This window comes from Nomascus leucogenys, chromosome 8 (genome assembly GCF_006542625.1).
Source record: "Nomascus leucogenys isolate Asia chromosome 8, Asia_NLE_v1, whole genome shotgun sequence".
In the NCBI taxonomy this organism is placed as follows: Eukaryota; Metazoa; Chordata; class Mammalia; order Primates; family Hylobatidae; genus Nomascus; species Nomascus leucogenys.
The window spans coordinates 81,597,824-81,620,728 of NC_044388.1; the positions used below are offsets into that span (position 1 = coordinate 81,597,824).

General features: G+C 47.3%; 1 protein-coding gene and 1 non-coding gene across 3 annotated transcripts in view; one reads left to right on the forward strand and one right to left on the reverse strand.

The window, feature by feature from the left end:
- Positions 1–902: 902 nt before the first annotated feature.
- On the reverse strand, positions 903–1,028 carry LOC115836513. Its single transcript, XR_004031586.1, has one exon. It is a non-coding gene; the product is annotated as a U4atac minor spliceosomal RNA (small nuclear RNA).
- A 6,796-nt stretch (positions 1,029–7,824) lies between these two features.
- The window catches only part of B4GALT1 (beta-1,4-galactosyltransferase 1), a 57,626-nt gene continuing 42,545 nt past the window's right edge, over positions 7,825–22,905 (forward strand). The window contains exon 1 of one of the 2 annotated variants that reach the window (XM_030817585.1): positions 7,825–8,463. In XM_030817585.1, coding sequence (XP_030673445.1) covers positions 8,052–8,463 — 412 coding nt within the window. In that variant the 5' untranslated portion in view covers positions 7,825–8,051. The remainder of the gene's footprint in view (positions 8,464–22,905) is intronic. The other variant, XM_030817586.1, reaches the window with a different exon arrangement.

Consider the following 22,905-nt stretch of genomic DNA (forward strand, 5'->3'; position numbering starts at 1 on the left):
CCCCTGCCTCAGCCTTCCGAGTAGCTAGGACTACAGGTATGCATCACCATGTCCAGATAATTTTTAAAATTTTTCATAGAGACAGGGGTCTTGCTATGTTACCCAGGCTAGTATCAAACTTCTGGCCTCAAGCGACCTTCCTGCCTTGGCCTCCCAAAGTGCTAGGATTATAGGCATGAGCCACCACACTAGGCCTCCAATTTTATATATATATATATATTTATTTATTTATTTATTTTAGACAGCGTCTTGCTCTGTCACCCAGGCTAGAGTGCAGTGGCATGATCTTGGCTCACTGCAACCTCCACCTCCCAGGTTTAAGTGATTCTCCTGCCTCAGCTTCCCAAGTAGCTGGGATTACAGGTGCACACCACAACGCCCACCTAATTTTTGTATTTTTACTAGAGATGGGGTTTCACCATATTGTCCAGGCTGGTCTTGAACTCATGGCCTCAAGTGATCTGCCTGTCTTGGCCTCCCAAAGTGTTGGGATTACAGGCATGAGCCACTGCTTCTGGCCCCCAGTAAGATATATATATATATAATTTTGAGACAGTCTCACTCTGTCACCCAGGCTGGAGGGCAGTGGCACGATCTCGGTTCACTGCAACCTCTACCTCCCAGGTTCAAGCGATTCTCCTGCCTCAGCCTCCTGAGTAGTTGGGATTATAGGTATGTGCCACCATGCCTGGCTAATTTTTGTATTTTCAGTAGAGATGGGGTTTCACCATGTTGGCCAGGCTGGTCTTGAACCCCTAGCCTCAGGTGATCTGCCTGCCTCAGCCTCCCAAAGTGCTAGGATTACAGATGTGAGCCACCATGCCCAGAGAATATTCTTTATATTAGAAGGACCCACTTTAGAATCACATGTTACATTTAGTTTTTTTCCTTCAGTTTTTCATTTTTCCAAAAATTACACCAAGCTAAAGCAAAGCTCTAGTTGATGCAGGTGTGTTGTGTAGACGTTAGCAGTATTGCCCTCACTACATGCTCTTTGGACAGTAGTGCAACCCCAAGAAAAGGATGGTTAGTTGTTATTTCTCTTTATTTTCCTTCAATTGTGATGAGAACATTTTCTCAGTCTTTGACTATCATGACCTTGACATTCTGGAAGATTTCAGGATGGTTGTTTTCTAGAATGTCTCACAATTTGGATTTCTCTAATGTTTCCCATTAAAATTATTAGCATTTCTTAAGGCAATATTTGAAATTAGGTAAATATATTGTTACTCATCAAATTCCATTTATTTATATCACTATGGACTCATAGTTTATTTTGTTCAACTGGTAATAAATTGTTTCTATCAATATTTATTTTCATTCTCAAATTTTTCCATATTTGGCCAATGGGAGCCCCTTCAAACTGATTTCTGTGTCTTTTTGACATAATCTTATCATTCTTCCTCACTTTCTGACACAACATTTTCCAGGTTCATCTTGTAATATTCCTAGCCAATCCCTGGAATCAGCCATCAGCCTTTTCTCCAAGAATACCTAGGTCCTTTTATTGGAGAATGGTGTTTAGAAGCCAAGACTTGGCTGCTAGATGTGCTCATGGCCTTGGGAAATTTCTGCTCCCAGACAATACACACACACACACACACACACACACACACACACACACACACCCCATTCTTATTTCATCTATCACTATATTGAAAATCATGAATTCATACCAATTTCTCAAATTTAAATAATGTATCAAAGGATTCATTTTAGTTTTCTCCCTGTCTATATTTGTAACTCCTCTGACTGTCAGAAACTTGGGTAACTCTCATCAATATATAGTTGCTATTTTTGTTTTTTTTTGAGACGGAGTCTTGTTCTGTAGACCAGGCTGGAGTGCAATGGCCCAATCGAGGCTCACTGCAACCTCTGCCTCCCAGGTTCAAGTGATTCTCCTGCCTCAGCCTCCCGAGCAGCTGTGGATTACAGGCATGTGCCACCAAGCCCAGCTACTTTTTGTATTTTTGGTAGAGATGGGGTTTCACCACGTTGGCCAAGCTGGTCTCTAACTCCTGACCTCAGGTGATCTGCCCGCCTTGGACTCCCAAAGTGCTGGGTTTACAGGTGTGAGCCACCATGCCCGGCCATATAGTTACTTTTTAATCAGTGTTCCTGTGTTCAACACTCTCTTCGTCACATCTTGGCTTCAACACCCTGTACTCGGTTGCCCTACTTCACAGGAGACTTCCTACCATGCTCAGGTCCTGAGGCCCTTTTTGCTCTCCTGGGCTTTGACCCTCTTTGCTGGGCTGCTATCCTCCCCACCCCCACCCTTACCCCTCCCTATCCTGGTTGGGCTTTGACACCCTGTCTATGCTGTTTGGACTCTTATGTTGCTCAACCCTACCTAGTGACTTTTTAACTGAATTTCTCAGGAAAAGGGAGGAAAAAAAAGGAACAAGGTAATTTGTCTTTATAATCCACAGATCCCTCTATTATCTTTATTTTTTAGAGATGTTACCCAGGCTGGTCTCAAACTCTTGGGCTCAAGCGGTCCTCCCACCTCAGCCTCCCAAAGCGCTGGGATTACAGGCGTGAGCCACTGCACCCGGCTATCCATACCTCCCGTCCCTGAACCTGAGGAATATACCTGTGAAACTGTGTCCCAAAGAGTTAAAGAAACCAACGACTAACAGAAATTCCTGAGTTTGCAGGATGGCAGATAAGAAAAGAAACAATGTGCTGAAATGCCAAAACTCCCTTTGCTTGAGATAAAAGAACTGGCTGAAATCAGTTGGAACAAATAGGGCAACTGGGCTCTTGCACAGAAAGAGCTTTCTGGTGTCACAACCCAAATTTCCACCACGTTTCACTCTAAATCCCCCTGAATTGCACGTGACCCATGAAGAGGCATGAAGAAGTAATTGTGCATGACTGAGGACTTTCCAGACCTCCCCTTTCCTTCCACCAGTTACTTAGTAATCTCAGAATCCACCCCCAAAAATTTTTCTGATAAAAACACTACCTTAAAGCCAGCCCAGGGAGACTTTAGCCAGCCCAGGGAGACCTAAAGTCACCACAGGGAGATTTTAGCTGAACTCTTCTATCTCCTTGTTGGCCTACCTGCAGTATAAAGCTTTTCTTTTCTCAAAAACCTGGTGTCACAGTATTGGTTTCTAGAACATTGGGCAGTGAGTGCTTTTGCGCTTTGGTCGGTAACACCTGGTCTGATTTAGACAATACTTTGGACCTGAAGTCTTAATTAGTTGAACCTTTGGGGGATTTTAGGAAGACACTAATGTATTTTACCTGTGAGAAGAATCTAAATAATTTGTGGCCATTGGGCAAACTACTGTGGAATAAAGGTGCCTGACAATTCTTTGCCCCTCCTCCCAACAAAAAGTGGAGTCAGCCAGGTGAAATGGTTCATGCCAGTAATCTCAGCACTTTGGGAGGCCAAAGCAGGAGGACTGCGTGAGCTCAGGAGTTCGAGACTAGCCTGAGCAATATCGCAACATCTCATCTCTACCAAAAATTTTAAAATTAGCTGGACATGGAGGTGCATCCCGGTAGTCCCAGCTACTCGGGAGGCTGAGGCAGGAGAATCACTTGAGCCCAGGAGTTTGAGGTTACAGTGAGCTATGATCACAACACTGCACTACAGGCTGGTTGACAAAGGAAGATCCTGTCTAAAAAAAAAAGGAAACACAAGAGGCAGAGCCAGTTTTACTCCCCTTGAATCTGGACTGCCCTATAAACTTGTTTTAAGCAAAAGAATGACCTAGAAGTGATGCTAAGGCTGGGCTTTAAGGGATCTGCATCTTCTGTATTTTTGAAATGCTCCTTTTTGGAATGCTTCCTCTAGTTTGTGAGTAAACCCAAGCAGCCACATGGAGAGTCCTTTGTGGAGAGTTCCAAGTGGAGAATGAAGGCCCCATGACCCAACCCATTCTGAGTTTCCAGCCCCTAGACAGCATCAACTGCTATTCACATGAGTGAAGCCATTTTGGAACTTCCAAATGTGCCAGTGCCTCAGCTGACACCGTGTGAGGCAAAGCTGCCTAGCCAACTGCAAAACTGCGAGAAATTGTTGTTTCAAAACAGTATGTTTTGGGGTAGGTGTTACGCTGCAATAGATGACTGAAATAACTGTCTACCATGTGCCGGGCACTATTTGATGCCCTTCTGATCCCTGAGGGTAAAAACAGAAAAGTAACCTGACAGGTGCAGAAGAGGGCGCCATAGGAGGGCAGAGGAAGCCCAGCTGCAGGGAGAAGCAGGGAGCTGGTGATTCTGGGCAGATGAGCACATGGATGGGCCAACGGCCAAGCCCCCATGCCAGCTTTTGGCCAATCAGCACTGCAACTTCCTCCTCCATTTGTCTCGCCGGATGGGATTAATTTTTCACCTGACGAAGTAGAGAGTGGAAAACAGCTGGAGACAGTGGGGAGGAAGGTTGCCTGGGTCTGTCTCACTAGCCCCAGTTCATGTCTGGACTGCTGGACAATGTTGTCCCAAAGGTTTCTGGGCCATCTGTATTATTTGTAATGGACTGATTCTAGGTGCCTGTGGATCGGGCAGCTGAGACTAGTGCTCAGCCCTCAGTGGACTCTGCAAGTTCCTCGATTTCTGGCCACAGTGTGTCCTGGGACAGGTCTGTGATTTTTAATACCCCCCGCAGTCCTGTCTGCTGGCCATCATTTATACCAGTGGAAGACACATCCCCATTTCCCCCTTCACTTAATTTTCAGTTGTGGGACTAATCTGACCCACCCTCACTCATTGGCCAGGCCGACTTTACCCCTAGACACAGTATGCTGGGGTCAGCTTCACCTTTACCAACTCCTTGGAGAACTCCACTTTATGTTCTAAACTAAGTTAGCAATAATTTTTCCCTTCTCTCCTTCCCACATCATCAAGATAATCACAGTATTTAAAAAGTATTTTAACAAATACCGGCCAGGCGCGGTGGCTCACAACTGTAATCCCAGCACTTTGGGAGGCCGAGGCGGGCAGATCACGAGGTCAGAAGATTGAGACCATCCTGGCTAACACAGTGAAACCCCATCTCTACTAAAAATACAAAAAAATTAGCCGGGCGTGGTGGCAGGCGCCTGTAGTCCCAGCTACTTGGGAGGCTGAGGCAGGAGAATGGCGTAAACCCAGGAGGCGGAGCTTGCAGTGAGCCGAGATCACGCCACTGCACTCCAGCCTGGGTGACAGAGTGAGACTCCGTCTCAAAAAACAAAAAGTATCGATTCAGTGCCAACTATGTGCCAGGCTCAGTTCTAGGGGCTGAAGATACAGTAGTGAACAAGAGAGGAATTTCCTGTTCTCATGAAGCTGATCTTCTAATGAGGGAGGCAAGACAACAGAAAATAAATGCATAATGTTGGGTAGTTGATATCCACTCTGAAAAAAATCAAGCAGGTTAAGGCTGGGCGCAGTGGCTCACATCTATAATCCCAGCACTTTGGGAGGCCGAGGCGGGCGGATCACCTGAGGTCAGGAGTTTGAAACCAGCCTGGCCAACATGGCGAAACCCCGTCTCTACTAAAAATACAAAAAATTAGTCCGGCGTGATGGCAGGCACCTGTAATCCCAGCTACTCAGGAGGCTGAGGCAGGAGAATCGCTTGAACCCGGGAGGCGGAGGTTGCAGTGAGCCGAGATTGCACCATTGCACTCCAGCCTGGGGGACAAAAGCAAGACTTCACCTCAAAAAACAAACAAACAAACAAACAAAAAAAAGCAGTTTAAGCAGATTTTGGCAGGAGGCCATTCTGCATAAGGTAGTCTGAGAAGGTCTCTGTCATAAGGTGACATTTAAAAGACCTGAATTGAATGAAATATTGGGGACAAGTGTTTCAGGCTAAGTGAACAGCAAGTACAAAGGCCCTGAGGCAGGAAGAAATATGGCAAGTTCAAGGAATAGCTATCAGGCTAGTGTAGCTAAGGCAGGTCCAGCATGGTAGAGTGACAGATGTGGGTGGGGAGGGAAATAGGAACCAGATTGAACAGGGCTTCTATGGATTTGGTTCTGAACAAAATGGCATGATCTGATTTATGCTTACAAAGATTTCCTGGATGCTCTGTGGAAAACAGACTAGGGAGGAGGAATGGAGGTGGAAGCAGGGTGACCAATTAGTAGCTGCCATATAACCCAGGGCAAGATGATGGTGGCTTGATCGAGGATGGTTACATCAGAGTTGGCCGGTGGTGAATTTTGATGTTTTGAAGGTAGCACTGACAAAGCTGGCTGAGGGCTTGCAAATGGCATTGAGAGCAAGAGAAACACATCAAGGACACCTTTTAGATTCTGGGGAACTGAATGAACAATAGTATCACTCTCTGAGGGAGGTAAGAACGGGAGCGGTGTGTAAGGAGTAGGTTGCTGGGGGCAAGATGTATTGTGTTTGAGATGCCAGTAAAATAAGCAGTTGAATCTGGAGGTCAGGGAAGAGATATGGGCTGGAGACAAATCAGTGATCAGCATTTGGATATTATAAGTCATTCCGAGGGAGTGAGTGTAGACACAAAAGAACATCATGGACTATGGCCGGGGCCTTCAACAACTGGGGAAGAATTCCAGAGAGGAGACAGAAATGGCCAGTGAAGTGAGGAAGATCAGAAGGACCTGGTGTCCAGGAAGTCAAGTGAGGAAAGTTGATTCTGTATGATCACAACCAAAGTGTGAACTCATAAGCCTTCATTTTCTCATCTGTGAAATGGAAACCGTAACACTACCTACTTCATGGCAGATAGTACTGGTACACAGCAAACTCTCAAAATAAGGTAGCTACTGTTATTCCCTGCTGGTTGGCTGCCAGAGCCTTCAGCTTCCCTATCCACATTACTGACAGCACCTCCATGAGTCTTTCTCTGGGGTGAGGTGTCTCTGCTCACTCAGGGTCTGAGGCCTCTGGGTCAAATCGAGGTCAAGTGGCTTCAGTGCCTAAGTCTCTCACCCACACAGCCTTCAGCCCTTACTTGCAAATCAACAAAGGGTAAACCTGTGAAAAATACGGGTTTCGGAGCCAGAATTCTGCCTCTTGCCATCTGTGGGCTCTTAGGCAAGTTTCTTAATCTGCTAGGGCCCCACTCTATGACATGGGGAGAACTGCTACTTCATGGGACAGTGTGTAGCCCAGTGTAGACTGTAACGCCGGCTGCTCTGCTGCACGCTGGCCTGGGAGTTAGAGGCTTCTTGCTGCTCTCCTCCTCAAAGTATACAAGGCTCCTGCCACACACACACCTGGAACCAAGCTGGTCTGAGAGCCCCTTATAGCCCAGGCTACCTGATGGGGAGGCACAGAAGTGGCGACCTGTCCACTTTCTTTGTTGCGGGACTCCCCGTTAAGCAGCGGGGTCCAGCCGGGCTGAGTTAGGACGGGGGTTTCGAACATGCCACCCCTCGCCCGGCGTCAAATCCCGTTTCCTGGGTAACCTTTTTCTGCCTCTCATCCTAGCCCACCAAGGCCCACTGGCCAGAACGCCGCCGCGGCCCCAAACCACCCCAGACAACCACCAGCCAGCTGTCCTCTCCGTTCTCTCCGCCGCCGCGCTGCAGGCCCAGGCTCGCACCCGAGTCCCTTCGTACCCCAGGAAGTGGCGCGGCCTGTCGAAGGCAGCGTGGAGGAAGAAGAGGAGGCGCGGCTCAACGGGACCGAAGCTCCGCCGCAAAGGCTCGGGAGGAAGAGGGCGGTGCGCGGCCAACCGTCGGAGCTCAAGTCAGACTCCGGGAACCCCACGAGGCCGCCCCGCCCGCTGCCCACCCTCCCGAGGCCCCGCCCAGCGCGCCCATCCCGGCACGGGCTGCCCCGCCTTCCCGCCCTCGTCCAGAAAACCCCGCGCCCGGCCCCGCCCCCGCCTCCGCCGGGGCCCCGCCCCTCCCCGCCCGCGCCTCGGGCGCCTTCTCGCCGCTCCCAGGTCTGGCCGGCCGCAGGAGTCTCAGCTCTCAGCCGCTCGCCCCCTGGCGCCGCGCTTGCCCGCCCCCGCTCCGGGCCCTCCCCTAGTCGCCGCTGTGGGGCAGCGCCTGGCCGGCGGCCCGCGGGCGGGTCGCCTCCCCTCCTGTACCCACACCCTTCTTAAAGCGGCGGCGGGAAGATGAGGCTTCGGGAGCCGCTTCTGAGCGGCAGCGCCGCGATGCCCGGCGCGTCCCTACAGCGGGCCTGCCGCCTGCTCGTGGCGGTCTGCGCTCTGCACCTTGGCGTCACCCTCGTTTACTACCTGGCTGGCCGCGACCTGAGCCGCCTGCCCCAGCTGGTCGGAGTCTCCACACGGCTGCAGGGCGGCTCGAACGGTGCCGCCGCCATCGGGCAGTCCTCCGGAGAGCTCCGGACCGGAGGGGCCCGGCAGCCGCCTCCTCTAGGCGCCTCCTCCCAGCCGCGCCCGGGTGGCGACTCCAGCCCAGTCGCGGATTCTGGCCCTGGCCCCGCTAGCAACTTGACCTCGGTCCCAGTGCCCCACACCACCGCACTGCCGCTGCCCGCCTGCCCTGAGGAGTCCCCGCTGCTCGGTAAGGACTCGGGTCGGCGCCAGTCCGAGGATTGGGACCCCCTCCCGGATTTCCCCGACAGGGTCCCCCGACATTCCCTCAGGCTGGCTCTTCGACGACAGCCAGCCTCCCTCTTCTGGATCAGAGTTTTAAATCCGAGACAGAGGCTCGGGACTGGATGGGAGAGAAGGTTTGGGAGGTGGGTCCCTGGGGAGTCCTGTTGGAGGCTTAGGGCCGGGACCGCACAGGGAAGTCCCGAGGCCCCTCTAGCTCCAGAACCAGAGAAGGCCTTGGAGACTTACCTGCTGTGGCCCGAGGCTCAGGAAGTTTTGGAGTTTGGGTCTGCTTAGGGCTTGGAGCAGCCTTGCACTGAGAACTCTGGTAGGGACCTCGAGTAATCCTCTCCCTTTTGGGGACTGACGTGAGGCTCCCGGTGGGGAAGGAGACTGACCTCTCGGTTCACGTGTCTTGCCATAGAGCCACTCTCCTGAGAGTGGGTTTTTCTCCTGATCGTTTGGGCCAAGTGACTTCTCTCTGAACCTCAGGTTTCTCTTCTGGAATAATAAATGGTCACCCTTTCAAGGGGTTGTTTGGGAAGATTATGTGAACAATGTAAATAAGGGCTTAATTAATGAGGGTAAGCCCTCAGTAAATTGTCACTGTGTGTTCATTTCTTCCTCTATGTGGATCGTGACCGAGAGCCCTTCCCCCTAGCCTCCTCCCGGTGTGGGTACCCAAAACCTAGGTGAGCAGGGATCTCTCCCAGGGGCAGAGAGCTTGTGTACTCTGGGGGCTAGAGGGCTAAAATATAACCAGTCAACACCACGTTGCCCATTTCTGGTACTTCCGGTAGCAGCCTGAGTCTCATCTTGCCCAGATGATCTGAACGCTGACCTCTAGCCTGTTTCAACATAGACGGAGAGCTTGAGTACGTGAGTTTGCGTTCCTCATAGCAGGAGGCTGAGCCTAGTCTGGACTTCTCTTTGACCTGTAACCTACAGGCCCACAGGCCCAAGGCAACCACAGGTTGCTTCCAGGGTTACCACACAGGTGGTCTCTCATTTCTAATGCTAGGTTATAGACAATTGTTGTGAGTGAGGGGCCCTGGCAGGCGGGATGACATCCTGCCAATAGGAGTTTTCTGTCACTTTCCCACAGAGCCCTGGCTACTACATACTCTTGCTCAATTTCGCCAGTAATTGTGTCAATGTGTTCATATCAAGTTTGGGAAGAACATCTTGGAATTGGTCAGACATGAACTGTGGTAATAATGGGGGCTTGTTTTTTAAGCAGATAATTAAATTCCTTTGCATTTGATGATGATTCTGGGAAGCAGACTAGTCCCATAAAATGAAATGGACTCTGCCTTGCTGCTAAGTGTCTGACTTGAGACATGCTATCGAATTTCTCAAAATCTCTTCCTTGTGTAAAATGTGGTTGTCGATGATTACCTTACAGGGTTTTTTTTTTTTAAGACTAAATGAGATCGTGTACATTAAATACAGCACTCAGGCTGGGCACGGTGGTTCATGCCTGTAATCCTAGCACTTTGGGAGGCTGAGGGGAGTGGATCACTTGAGGTTAGGAGTTTGAGACCAGCCTGGCCAATATGGTAAAACACCATCTCCACAAAAATACAAAAAAGTTAGCCAGGGGTGGTGGCATCCCAGCTACTCAGGAAGCCGAGGCAGGAGAATTGCTTGAACCTGGGAGGCAGAGGTTGCAGTGAGTCAAGATTGTGCCAGTACACTCCAGTCTGGGCGACAAAGCAAGACTGTCTCAAAAAAAAAAAAAACAAAAAAAAACGAGCACTCAATGCACCGCATAATAATAATATAGTAATAATATTTGCTTAGGACCTTTAAAAAGTTTCATTTTTTCAGACTCCCACGGAAATGGCTCTGAACAGCAGAGTGATGGGGGAGAGAGACTGAGTCTCCAGGCCAGAAAAAGGCCAGGTTTTTTGCTTTTGTTTTTAGTTGTTGCCTGGATATTGCACAGAAAGAAAAAATAATTAGCAAGTTAAACAAAAGTACCGCAAAGTTGATTAGATTGGTATTTGAGTATCACATCTTCTCTCGGAAGCGTAAGAGACAAGGTGGTGACCATATCTCTGCTTAGTTTTGTTTTGTAATGGTGTTGCTAGTGATCGGTTTGTCACCAGTTACTGGTGTTTCTAAATGGACTGTAATTGGCTCCTTGAAAGGACTTCCTGAGAAAGAGCATTTTGGAGGATGAGGAGAGAGTGCCTTCTCTAGTTTGGCTGCTTTCGTGTGACATGCAAGGGACCGTGACGTTTAGGCTGCTGCTGAGGCAGCCCCAGAAACGGGAGCCGAGAGGTCTTTTCTTCATTTTAATAGGGCCTGTAGGTTTGGATGGTTAGGTACAATTCTCAGAGTGGAGATTCCTGGCTATGAGGCCTTGAGAAAGCTGAAAGTCTCCTTGGGAGTGTGTGGGTAGGGGGAGTCGAGCCCATCTGTTCATGGGCAGGTGTCAGCCAAAGCCCTTGCGGGTGGTTTTGAGGTTGGTGGGAGAAAGCATCCGTGGGGTTTAGAGTTGTGGCCTTTTCACTACTTGCAGTTCCTTTCCCCGACTTGGCTTTACTTTCTGGTGTCCAGGCGTCTGGGCCAGATGCTGAGATTCCTCTCGGCTGACAGGTGTGGGTTATGGGCAAGCCCTTCCCTGGAAGACATAAGGCACCGGATTGACTGCTGATGGGTTGCTGTTGGAGCTGTCAGGGCGTTGGTATAGTCTTCAGATAGACTTGGGTTAGTGTGACCTGGGGCAGGCTGCAGGTTTGGAGCCATAGTACCCCCCGCCCCCACACCGGGCACCCTGCTGTGGACTAATGTGAGGCTTGCAGGAGTGAGTGATGCACTGGGAAGGTGGGCCTTTCCTGAGGATTCTACAGCTTTCTCCAGGGAATCCTCCCAGGTAGTTTAGGCCTGCAGGTGCTATGCTATGCTTCTTTGCTAACCCTGTCTCAGGTCCTCAGCGGGGCCATGCAGCATCCACTTATAACCCTGCAGTGAGGCCCTCTTTTCTGGCCACCTGGGTGTTTGCCTGCTGAGGTGGGAGGAACAGCGGCCTTGGGCTTCTTCCCCCTGTCACGTTTATCTCTGCCCAGATTGGGCAGCAGCTCAGTGGGACTTGACCAGCTGTGGCACTGCCAGTCTGGAGATGAGTAGGGTGATGGGGGGAGGTGGGCAGTACCTGAAGCTGAACTGGTGAGAGAGGCAGGCTGGCCTGGGGGCTCAGCTGGGGCCTGGGATGGTTGGTACAGTCCCCTCAGGGGGGTAGGGGAGTGAGTGTTAGACTGCTTAAGCCTCAGAGGCCGCTCTTGCCCACCTATGCTTTGAGGAGATCCTCTTCATTTGTTCAAAGGGAAGACTCTGATCTAGAGATGGGCACTTGGACCAGCAAACAGCAGCTACAGGTAGCCAGGGCACCCGAGGAGCACTTGCTCATGAGCCGGTTTCCTTGGTTTTTATGGGGGCTGTCGCTGAACCTCTGCCAGGGTTTGTGCCCTAGCACTTGCTGGTCTTTGCTGGGCTCTCAGCTCTCAAGTGTTTCTCTACCAGCACGTTTCCCCCTCCCTCATATGCACACATGTGGACACAAGCAGGCTGCCCAGGACAGAGTGTACTTTGATGCTTGGGAAGGGACTCTCTTGCCCTTTTGGGGATGAGCCTTGGAACCTCATCACCTTCCGGCTTGGGGTGGAGCTTCATCCTGGGGGTTGAAGCTTTAGGCTCCAGATAACTAGTCTTGTAAGCCAGTTTTGTCCTGTTGTTTTTTTCCTGGAAAATAATGTATTGACGTATACACAGACATTCTTTGTCTAACAGTCTGTGATTGAGAAATACCCTCCATGACTATTTGGTTTGCTTTCATGGTGCAACTTGGTCGCTTTCTTAGACACAGCCTATGGCGATAAGAGTGATCCCTGGCTGCTGTAATTCATTCCAGACTTTGAGCAAACACAAGGCGCCTCCTCCACCTGCAGTGGAGCCTCTGATGAACCAAATGGGAACTCCTTGGGGAATGGAGAGCAAGAGTCAAATGTGGGATTGGACTTAAACTGCAGCTTCTTAGAACTGTAACATTCCACGATGGGATTGTCTAGTGCTCTTCCTGGAGGTTACTATTCAATAGTTGGCTAGTGCACAGGTTCAGGGGTGACCTGATATGCCCTAGCATTTCAGAAGAAGATCCCTGCAAGGTGTGTCTCTGGGTCCATCTGAAGGGTCTTTTATGGATATCCGTGATGGCTAAGGCATCTGATAACTTCATTCCTTCAGTTCCAGCAGTGTTCCTGTATTGTGCTGGGCACTAGAGCTACAAAGAAAAAAACAAAATGCCTCCTCTTCAGGAACTCTTAGTTTAGGCAGGGGAGGCATAATTAAACAGTGCTGACGTCATCTAAGGGAACCGAAGTGTGTATTTGTCCCTTTCCCTATCACTCCCCTCCCTCCTTCATTTCTTCCTTTCTTCTTTCAGAAACTCCAAGTTCATATCAAAATTCTCCAGCCCTGGTTTTATTTGGTTGTTTGAAAAATTTCCTCTAATTTCTGAAGCTATGCATTAGTTCTGCTGAGTAATCTTTAACTTGCTGCTTTATAATGATTATAATGAGATATCACTGGGTATTATGGTCTTTGGGTAGCAGCAGGGTAGGGATTTCCAGGCTGGGACTAAGCTAATTTATGGGCTGGGAATTATGGGGCAGTTAATGGCAAGGCAGTCCAAGCCTTCCACAGATTCCACCCTAGGGACCATCCAGACTTAAGGAACAGGGCCAGCAGGCTCATCCCCTTTGCACTCAGCTGGACTATGAGTGTGTGTTTGTGAAAGAGGTTTTATTCAGTAGTCATACCTACTGATTTCCCTGCTATCTGTTTACCCAGTGCCTCCTGTACCTTGTTTCTTACTCTTTGTTCTCTGCTCTTACTGTGAAGAAGCAGAGACTGGAATTCTGCTTGAACCCACATCTACCTGGAAATTCCAGTTTTTCTATCCAGTGGAGCAGCAATCCAGTTGTCTTAGGACAAATGGTCTGCCCTTGAAGCTTAAATCCTTTGAGGGCCTGGCACGGTGACAATTTTACATTTGGCTTTGGTATAGACTGGTGTGGTCCCTGGGCAGTGAGGTCACTGTAAGGCCAGCCAGCCAGACCCTGGCTCCTAGGGGAATTAACAAGGCATGGGATTAGACTCACAGGGTCCCGCCTGTCCCTAAAGTTGGTAGGGGTTCCTGGGAGCCAGACTGCGATTGAGATTGTAGAGATCTGAGACCTGAGTTGTAGGGGCCTCTGTGTTGATCTCGGCCGTTGCAGGGTGAGCTGAGGCGGTCACTAGCTCAAGGAGTGATCTCAGGATATTGTTCTGTAAGTCAGAGACCTCCAGGTTGGAGAGTGGCGCTTGGGGGTGGGGGACAGGGTTTAGTGGGGAGCTGGTTCTGGGTGAATGTGGCCTAAAGGGATTTGTCCTTAGAAGACAGAGGGGTGAGTCACACACTCAGTGTTTCAGGTTCCACTTTGCAGCTCGGCCTCAGCCCGCCCCTTCCCTACACAAATGAAGGCCAGGGACTATATAATTGGCTGTTGCTGAATTCTTTGGCACTGATTTTAAAGTCTGGTCTGTGTGTGTTATGTAGCTGCTTCTCTATCCACTCCCCACACCCGCTGCTTCTCCAGAGCCCCTCACAAAGCCCAGGCAGAGAGAGAAAGAGAGAACGACTTGCCTCACAGGGATGTTGGGGATAGGGGTATGGGTCTTTGCTTTTGCCTTTTGAGGGGGGATAATCTCTTCCTTCATTTTAAAAGTAAAAAGTAATGCAGGCTCATTGAAAATAATCTGAAAAGTTGAAAGAGATATAAAAGCACACCCAAATTCCTGTCACCCAAAAGAAACATACCGGCATATTTCCTACTAGTCTTTTTCATGTTTAAGAATATAGCTGATATCTTTTTTTTTTTTTTTCTTTTTGAGACAGGGTTTTTGCTCTGTCACCCAGGCTAGAGTGCAGTGATCACGGCTCACTGCAGCCTCGACCTCTCGGGCTAAGCGATTCTCCCACTTCAGTCTCCCGAGTTGCTGGGACCACAGGTACACACCACCATGCCTGACTAATTTTTGTATTTTTTGTAGAGATGGGGTTTTGCCATGTTGCCTAGGCTGATCTCGAACTCCTAAGCTCAAGTGATTCACCTGCCTTGGCCTCCCAAAGCGCTGGGATTATAGGTGTCAGTCACCACACCCAGTGTTACAGCTGTTGTCTTTATAGATGGACAGATAGAGTGACACAGATTCATGTAGGTAGCCTGGTGTTCAGCATTTTTCATTTAAGATTCTGTCACAGACTTGACCCTATACCTTTAAAAATCACAAAGGCAGTATCATATTCTGTCAGCTGAATATGCCATAACTTAAAAAAATCGTTCAACTGTTGCTGAACACATATACATATATAGTTTTTGGTTTTTGTTAGTGATGTAGTGATGCTTGTGCAGAAAGCTTTATGTACTTTTTGGATGGTTTCTGTGGGAGAGCTTTCTAAAAAAGGAAAAAAGTGTTGAATGTTTTTTGAGAAGGGCTAGGTTTTCAAGCCAGTCTTACAAAAGGATAGACTCATTGGAAATTCCAGATTTGCTTAGTGCTGGCAGATGAGTATCACTTATTGCTGAACGATGTGTCTAGAATTCTGATTAAAAAAGAAACTAGGTCCAGGAAGTGCCTGGGGGCAGGGGCAAAGGTCCAGGCTGCAGGATAGGCTCTTAGGATCTGGCTGAGCAGAAATCTGCCGTGGACAGAATCGGTGGGGGTGATGCTTTCTCAGTAACTTTTCCATTTGTTTCTTTAGCAGCTAAGTCCCTGTGCTGGACTTCTGTGGACTGCTGTGGCTCTGGGGCTGTGGTGGTGGGTGAACAACAGCTAGCTAAACCAGTGCTGTTGACATCATTGAGATGTGACGCACAGGAAGGTGGGCGCAAGCTTGCAAATCAGATTCTGAAACATATAGCACAGCTCTCCCACCTCCAGGTGGTCCTGAGATCTAGGGAGGGGCCATAGTGAGAAACTTTAGGTTTCTAGGAATTCTGTTAGGGAGAAGCTCTCTTAGGGAGAGGCAGAACCTGGTTCTCAGTTGGGGCTGGTTCAGGTGGGTTAGATCAATAAAGCCTCAGGCCAGTGTGCCAGGCTATTCCCAAGGAGTATACTTTGAAGTTACTCCCTTTAGAATGTCCTCAATGGAGATGAATTCTCTCTGAGGGGCAGTTTTGTCTGCTGGGGTCATTTGGCACAAAGCCTGTAGTGCTAGGGCGAGGTTGCACTGAGGGAAGGGGCAGGATTATGTCAGCAGTGTGACGGATACAGTGTGAGGTCAGGCTCCTTCCTGCCCCACCACGGGGGCCTAGAGGTCATGGGGAGGGTCCCTGGCAGGGGATTCAATCATTGCCTGGCCCCATGACAGGGTATATTCTAAAAATGCCTTACGTTTTTTTCTTTCAAAGTTTCTTCCTGTTTTGCATAATGGCCTTTTGCCTTTGACATCCTGAAACCGCAGAGCTGTCATTGGTGTTGCAGGACACTGCCAGCTTGAAAAAAATCAACAACAAAAAAAGAAACAGGAAAGGATGTGGAGTTAAGGGTGTGGCCTAGGGAAGCTGGTATTTGTGTTATGGGATTGTGGGGACGTGGCATTGAGGTGTTGGGTAGCGCCTGACATTTAGAGGAGTACTCTGGGCAGAGTCCCTGCCTGCCCAAGAATAGGTAGAATTGAGTCTTCACACCAAAGTCAGGAGAGATCCCCTCAGGAAGAGAATGAATAGGGACTCATTTCCTCATTCAGCAAACTTTTATTGGTAACTACACTATATGAAGTGTGAGAGATAGACATGAACAAGAGAGGCCCCCACTCTTGGGCAGTCCCTTAGTAGTAGTAGATAGACTCTGGCAATATGGTGTGGTCAGAGAGAGGAAGCCTGGGTGCTTTGAGGGTACTGAGGAGGTGCAGGGAGCCAAATGGGTGGTCTGGGCCAGGGCCAGAGTCAGAATGAAGGACCTCTCTTCCAGACGCTGATTTTAGCATCTCTGTCTCTCAGTATGTTTGAACAGTGTCCCTTATTGGAAGGGCAGGAGTCTACTGCTAAAAGTAACCTGCAATTTCCTCTACTTGCTGTCATGTGGAAAGAATACTAAAGCTGAAATTCCAAAAGTTGCACACCTTTACCAGCAGGGCAGGAGAGGAAAGGAAGTGGAGGCAGAGTGAGCTGAAGATGATAAAAGAAAGAGAAGGTGGTGCAGTTTGGACTGTTCTGGACAGAGGAAGTCTGAGGGTAGCTGGACTGAGGGATCAAAGGGAGGCAGTTGAAAGGGAAGAGAGCTGCAGAGAGGGATTTCTTGGTCTGCAGAGGGTAGGAGCAAGCCTTGAAGGCTGCTGGGGTGAGGATTCCGAGCTCTGGTCTTCATTCTTTTTCTAATTCATTACATCATTTTAGGCAAGTCCTAACTCCTTTGGTCTCTGTTGTCTTTCTGAAATTTGAGTGGGCTGAGCCTGCTGGTCTTTAGCCTCTGTCTTTCTCTACCTCCTAGATTCCAGTTTGGCGAGTGGCGGGGGAAACCTGGTTGTATCTGCAGCATGAAAGGCCTCTGGAATTCCTTTTGAAGCTCACTACCCATGAGGCTTCTGCGAAGGATTTCATCATGTCTGTCTAGGCAGACATAAAAATTTTAGCAGGTGGATGACCCATAGTAGAAATGGCACAAGGAATGTTTCTCTCTGTCACACTGTGGTATTTGATTTAAGAAAGTTGTTATCCTCTCTGTGCCTCAGTGTTCTCACTTGTAAAATGGCAATAACAGTATCCACCTCATAGATGTTATGAAATACAGGTAGTAGCCACGAAAGGGCTTAAAACAGTGCCTAACACAGAATAAGTTGTGAATACATGTTATTTATTATTGGTAGTATAATACTTATTTGTGAAGATTTTGGCTTTTGCTTTATAGGACCTTTTTTTTCTTTTAGTTGAAAATACAATGTTACCATGTTAAATGTTAAAAAAAATTCTACTTACCATTGTAACAGAACATGCTCCCACTCGTGTAACAGAGCTTGCTATTACTTTTCAAATGTGTACATATTCCAATGCATATATTCCACTGCAGTTGTAGAGTGAAACTGTTTGCATGCAGCCATCTTTATCCAAGATTATCTTATAAAATGTTATGTTATTTATGATTATCCTAATTCTTTTGTTGCTGTCTAGTATCCTTATAGATATTCCATTAGCATACACTATTCCAGGTTTCACTATCGTAGATAATCTAGAGATGAACATTTTTGTAGTGTGTAGCTCTTTGCTTCAGTTGAATTACTTTCCTGGGATAAATTCCTGGGGAAGAATTTCTAGGCCAGAGGATACGGTCATCTTGACAATACTGATTCACATTGCCACATTGCTTTCCAAGAGGTTTGGAATCATTCGCAGGTTGTAAATTGGAAAATCCTGGCTTTTGAAGTATGTGGATTCTAAGGGCAAGATGGATCTAGCTGGAGCCTCACACTGACACTTCCAGCCTGTGTGTGTGTGTGTGTGTGTGTGTGTAGTTCCCTATGCTGGACACCATGAGGCCTTTCTGGACATTAGGACACTTCCAGCCTGTGTGTGTGTGTGTGTGTGTGTGTGTGTGTGTGTGTAGTTTCCTATGCTGGACACCATGAGGCCTTTCTGGACATTAGGACACTTCCAGCTTGTGTGTGTGTGTGTGTGTGTGTGTGTGTGTGTGTGTGTGTGTGTGTGTGTAGTTCCCTATGCTGGACACCATGTGGCCTTTCTGGACATTAGGGTTTTCCTGTAAGTGATTGCCTCGGAGCAGTTCCTGTTGAATTCACTCGGTGTCCACAAAAGGAGCCTTACTGTGGCTCTTTCAACACCCACCTACCTTTGCCAAGTTGGTTTACAGAAAGTAAGAACATTCTTTCCTTCTTCCTTGATAATGTGGCGCTAAACCTATAGCATGGGGCAGGCTCTGGCTTTAAAAACCTGACTTAAAAATAATGGTGTTGATCAAAAAGTTTGTGGATCGGTTTTTGGAAACACTGCATGTAGCTATCCACAGAAACTGTTATATTCTGTTGGGCTAGCCTGGGCGCCTGATCATTTAACTCATGTGGATGAACTTCTGTGTGATAGCCCTGGTGTATGGGATCCAGAAACAGGGCCCTAATGAAGAAAGGCTTTTAAATTATGTTGGATAAAAATAAGTTGTTACAATAGCCCAAAGTCTGCAAATATGAATTGCCAGTTCTGTCCTTGTAGTCATCCCCCATGTGCCTGCATCTTTTGTAGACTCTTGTAAAGATTCAGAAGCCCACTGAATTGCATAAATGATGGAATGATTTTAGACTTAGTGATTTCAGTGACTAAAAGTTTACAGATCCTGGCCGGGCACAGTGGCTCACACCCGTATTCCCAGCACTTTGGGAGGCCGAGGCAGGTGGATCACCTGAGGTCAGGAGTTTGAGACCAGCCTGGCCAACATGGTGAAACCTCGTCTCTACTAAAAATACAAAAATTAGCCGGGTGTGGTGGCATGCACCTGTTGTCCCAGCTACTCGGGAGGCTGAGGTGGGAGAATGGCTTGAACCTGGGAGGTAGAGGTTGCAGTGAGCCGACATCAGGCCACTGCACTCCAGCCTGGGTGACAGAGTGAGACTCTGTCTCCACCCCCCCACCCCCCGAAAAAAAAAAAGTTTACAGATCCAGTAGATGGGGCATATTCAATTTGTGACAGTCACTCCCTTCACCTTATAGCTATGTCATATGTCTTCTTCTCCTTTGACTGCATTCTGCAGCAGTCAGTTGTGACTTAATATGGCACTCTGGGCCCACTGAATTAGGTCAGAGCTGCTAGTAGTATATTGTTCCTAGAGACCTAGGGCAAGATTTTCTTACTACATAAAATGAGGGAGATAATTTCTTACCTCAAGGTGCTGGTAAGAGGAGTGAATGAGATTAGTTATATGGTAATATCAGTACTCTGAATGTCTTTTGATCAATGCCTAACTCATCCTCTTGGGCACAAAAGGCATACAGTCAGCACCCTTAGGCCACATATAAAATTCCTCCAAATGCAGGTTTTCATCTGCCTTGGGGCAGAGTCAAGAGAAAGAAGAGGAAGAGGTGTGAGGCTGTGACCACAACTTAGGGACAGAATATAGCCCAAAGCGAGTACCCCAGGCCACAAGGAGAAGGCCGCTATCTTGTTGAATCCACAGCACTGGAAACTTGGAGTGTGTGTTCTCCTGTGTCAGTTACACTGGAATTTTATGGCTGCTCACATTCTTTCCTTCAGGTGGACGTTGTTCATCAGTATCCTGGGCAAGAGGCCATCATAAACCACAGACTGCTGAGTGATTAGAAAGAGGAGCTGAAGAAGGAGCATTAGATGTTTGATTGAGTCTTAGGTGAGAAAGTATATCATTAAAACAAAAAGATAGATGTGGGCGGGCTCAGTCTTGTGTGCCTGATGTGTTGGTAGAGAAACTAAAGCACAAGCCTGTAGATAACCTGCTTTATTCTACCTTGGGGCTGGCATTGGAATCCAGGATGCCAGACCCTGAAGTCCAGCTCTCTTTCCAACCTACTGAATAATCCGAGAGAAATCACGTTCTCTCTCTGGGCCTCAGTTTGCCCATGTATAAAATGAGATGAAGGATTGGCTTGGATGCTCTCCGGAGTCTCTTCCTGCCTGGAGTTCTGACGTAGCCATGTACTCCTGCTCAGCATCACTAAATGGCTTTGTGGTAGGACCACTGAGTGCTGCCTCCATTAGGACCAGCTATGTAATGCTGGTGTGGCTGTCAGTGGACCCTAAGAGCCAGGATTGGTCTTACTGGAGAAATCGACATCCACCTAAACTTAAGACTCAGGGGTATCCAATCTTTTGGCTTCCTCAGGCCACACTGGAAGAAGAATTGTCTTGGACAGCATATAAAATACACTGATGATAGCCGATGAGCTTAAAAAAAAAAAAACTCAACATTTTAAGAGAGTTCACGAATTTGTGTTGAGCTGCATTCAAAGCCATCCTGGCTGCATGTGGCCCATGGGCCATCGGTTAGACATGCTTGCTTTAGACCTTCCAGCAGTTCTAGTCTCTAAACAGGAAATCAAAAGTCAAGATGAATAGATAAGTTGGTCAGTGTGAAAAAGTAATTGGTGGGAGCTACTGTAGAGGCAGGGTTCTAGGCTCCATCAACAACCACCTACATCACCGAACAAAAGATAATGCTTGTTCAGCACTTATTACATGCCAACCATGGGAAAAATACTTCAGATGCATTGTTTTCATGAACTCTCACAGCAGCTCTTTTTCTTGCCTAAATGCCCCGTTAGAACCTCCAGTACAATGTTAAATAGATACGCTAAGAGACAACATACTTGTCTTGTTAGGGGGAAAATATCCAGTCTTTGACTATTAAGAATGATGTTAGCAGTGGGTTTTTCCTAGGTGCCCTTTATCAGGTTGAGGAAGTTCCTTTCTATTCCTGGTTTGTTGAGTATTTTTATCATGAAAAGGTGATGGGTTTTGTCAAATGCTTTTCTGTGTCTGTTGAGATGATCGTGTGTTTTTTGTCATTTATTCTATTGATATGGTATATTATACATTGATTTTTCAGATATTAATCTTGTATACCTGGGATAAGTCCCACTTGGTCATGATGTATAATTCTTTTTATTTGTTGCTGGATTGAGTTTGCTAGTATTTTGTTGATTTGTATTCATAACAGATAGTGGTCTGTAGTCTTTCCCTCCCTCCCTCCCTCCCTCCCTCTCTCTCTCTCCCTCCCCTCCCCTCCCCTCCCCTCCCCTCTTTTCCCCTCCCCTCCCCTCCCCTTCCCTTTCTTCTCTTTCATAGTTGTTTACCACTGTCAGAAAAGGTCTGTTCGTTTTCTTTTGTTGTGAGATCTTTGGTTTTGGTATCAGGGTAATACTGCCTCAAAAAACGAGTAGGGAAGTGTTCCTTCCTCTTCTGTATTTTGAGAGAGTTTGTGGTTGGTTTTTATTAATTCTTCTTTAAATATCTGGTAGAGTTCACCAGTAAAGCCATCTGGGCCTGATATTTTCTTTGTGGGAAACTTTTTGTTTCCTAATTCAGTTTCTGGTTATAGGTCTATTCAGACCTTCTATTTTTTCTTACGTCAGTTTTGATAGTTTGTGTCTTCCAAGGAGTTTGCTTCATCTAAGTCATCTAATTTGTTGGCATACATTTCATAGTGATTCCTTATGATCCTTTTTATTTCCGTTAAAGTTGGTGTAGGGATAGTCCCTCTTTCATTACTGATTATAATAATTTGAATTTTCTTTTTTTCTTAGTCTTGCCAAAAGCTTGTCATTTTTATTGATCTTTTCAAAGGACCAACTTTGAGTTCATTATTTGTTCTCTTTGTTCTCATTTTTCTGCTTCATTAACTTCTCTGATCTTTATTTATTCTTTCATTCTGCTTGCTTTTGGTTAAGTTCGCTTTTGGTTAAGTTTGCTTTTTCTGGTGTCTTAAGGTAGAAGGTTAGGTTACTGATTTGAGATTTAAAGATCATGCACTTTAAACGTTTTGATAGATACTGTCAGTTTGCCCTCTGGCTTTTTCACATTAACAGCGTATAAGAGTGCTTATTCCTCACACTCATACCAGCCCTGGATGTTACTAAACTTTGTATATTTGCCAGTATCATATTCAGACATAGTATCTTGTTTTAATATGTTTCTCTGATTACTGATGAAGTTAAGCAAATTTTCACGTGTTTATTGGCCATCTGTCTTTCTTTTTTCATTCTTTCTTTCAAGATGGGAGTCTTTGCCATGTTACCCAGGCTGGACTCAAACTCCTGGGCTCAAATGATCTTCCCGCCTCAGCCTCCTGAGTAGCTGGGACTACAGGCGTGAGCCACCATGGCTGGCTTGCCCATTTGTATTTCTTATGTGAATATTTTTTCTTTTTTTTTTTTGAAATGGAGTCTCACTCTATCCCCCAGGCTGGAGTAAAGTTGTCCGATCTTGGCTCACTGCAACCACCGCCTCCCAGGTTCAAGTGATTCTCACACCTTAGCCTCCCAAGTATCTGGGACTACAGGTGTGTGCCACCACACCTGGCTAATATTTGTATTTTTAGCAGAGATGGGATTTCGCCATGTTGGCCAGGCTGGTTTCAAACTGGCCTCAAGTGATTCACCTGCCTCGGCCTCCCAAAGTGCTGGGATTACAGGTGTGAGCCACTGTGCCCAGCTGACTTTTTTTTTTCTTTTTTTTAACCCTTTTTTTTTTACCCTTTTTTTGGCCCATTTTTTTTTTTTTACCCTTTTAACCCATTTTTCTATTAGTTTTAAAAATATGTTTGCAGGAGCTTTTTATATTGTGGATTTTACTTGTTTATTACATATCATTTGTAAATATGGTCTCT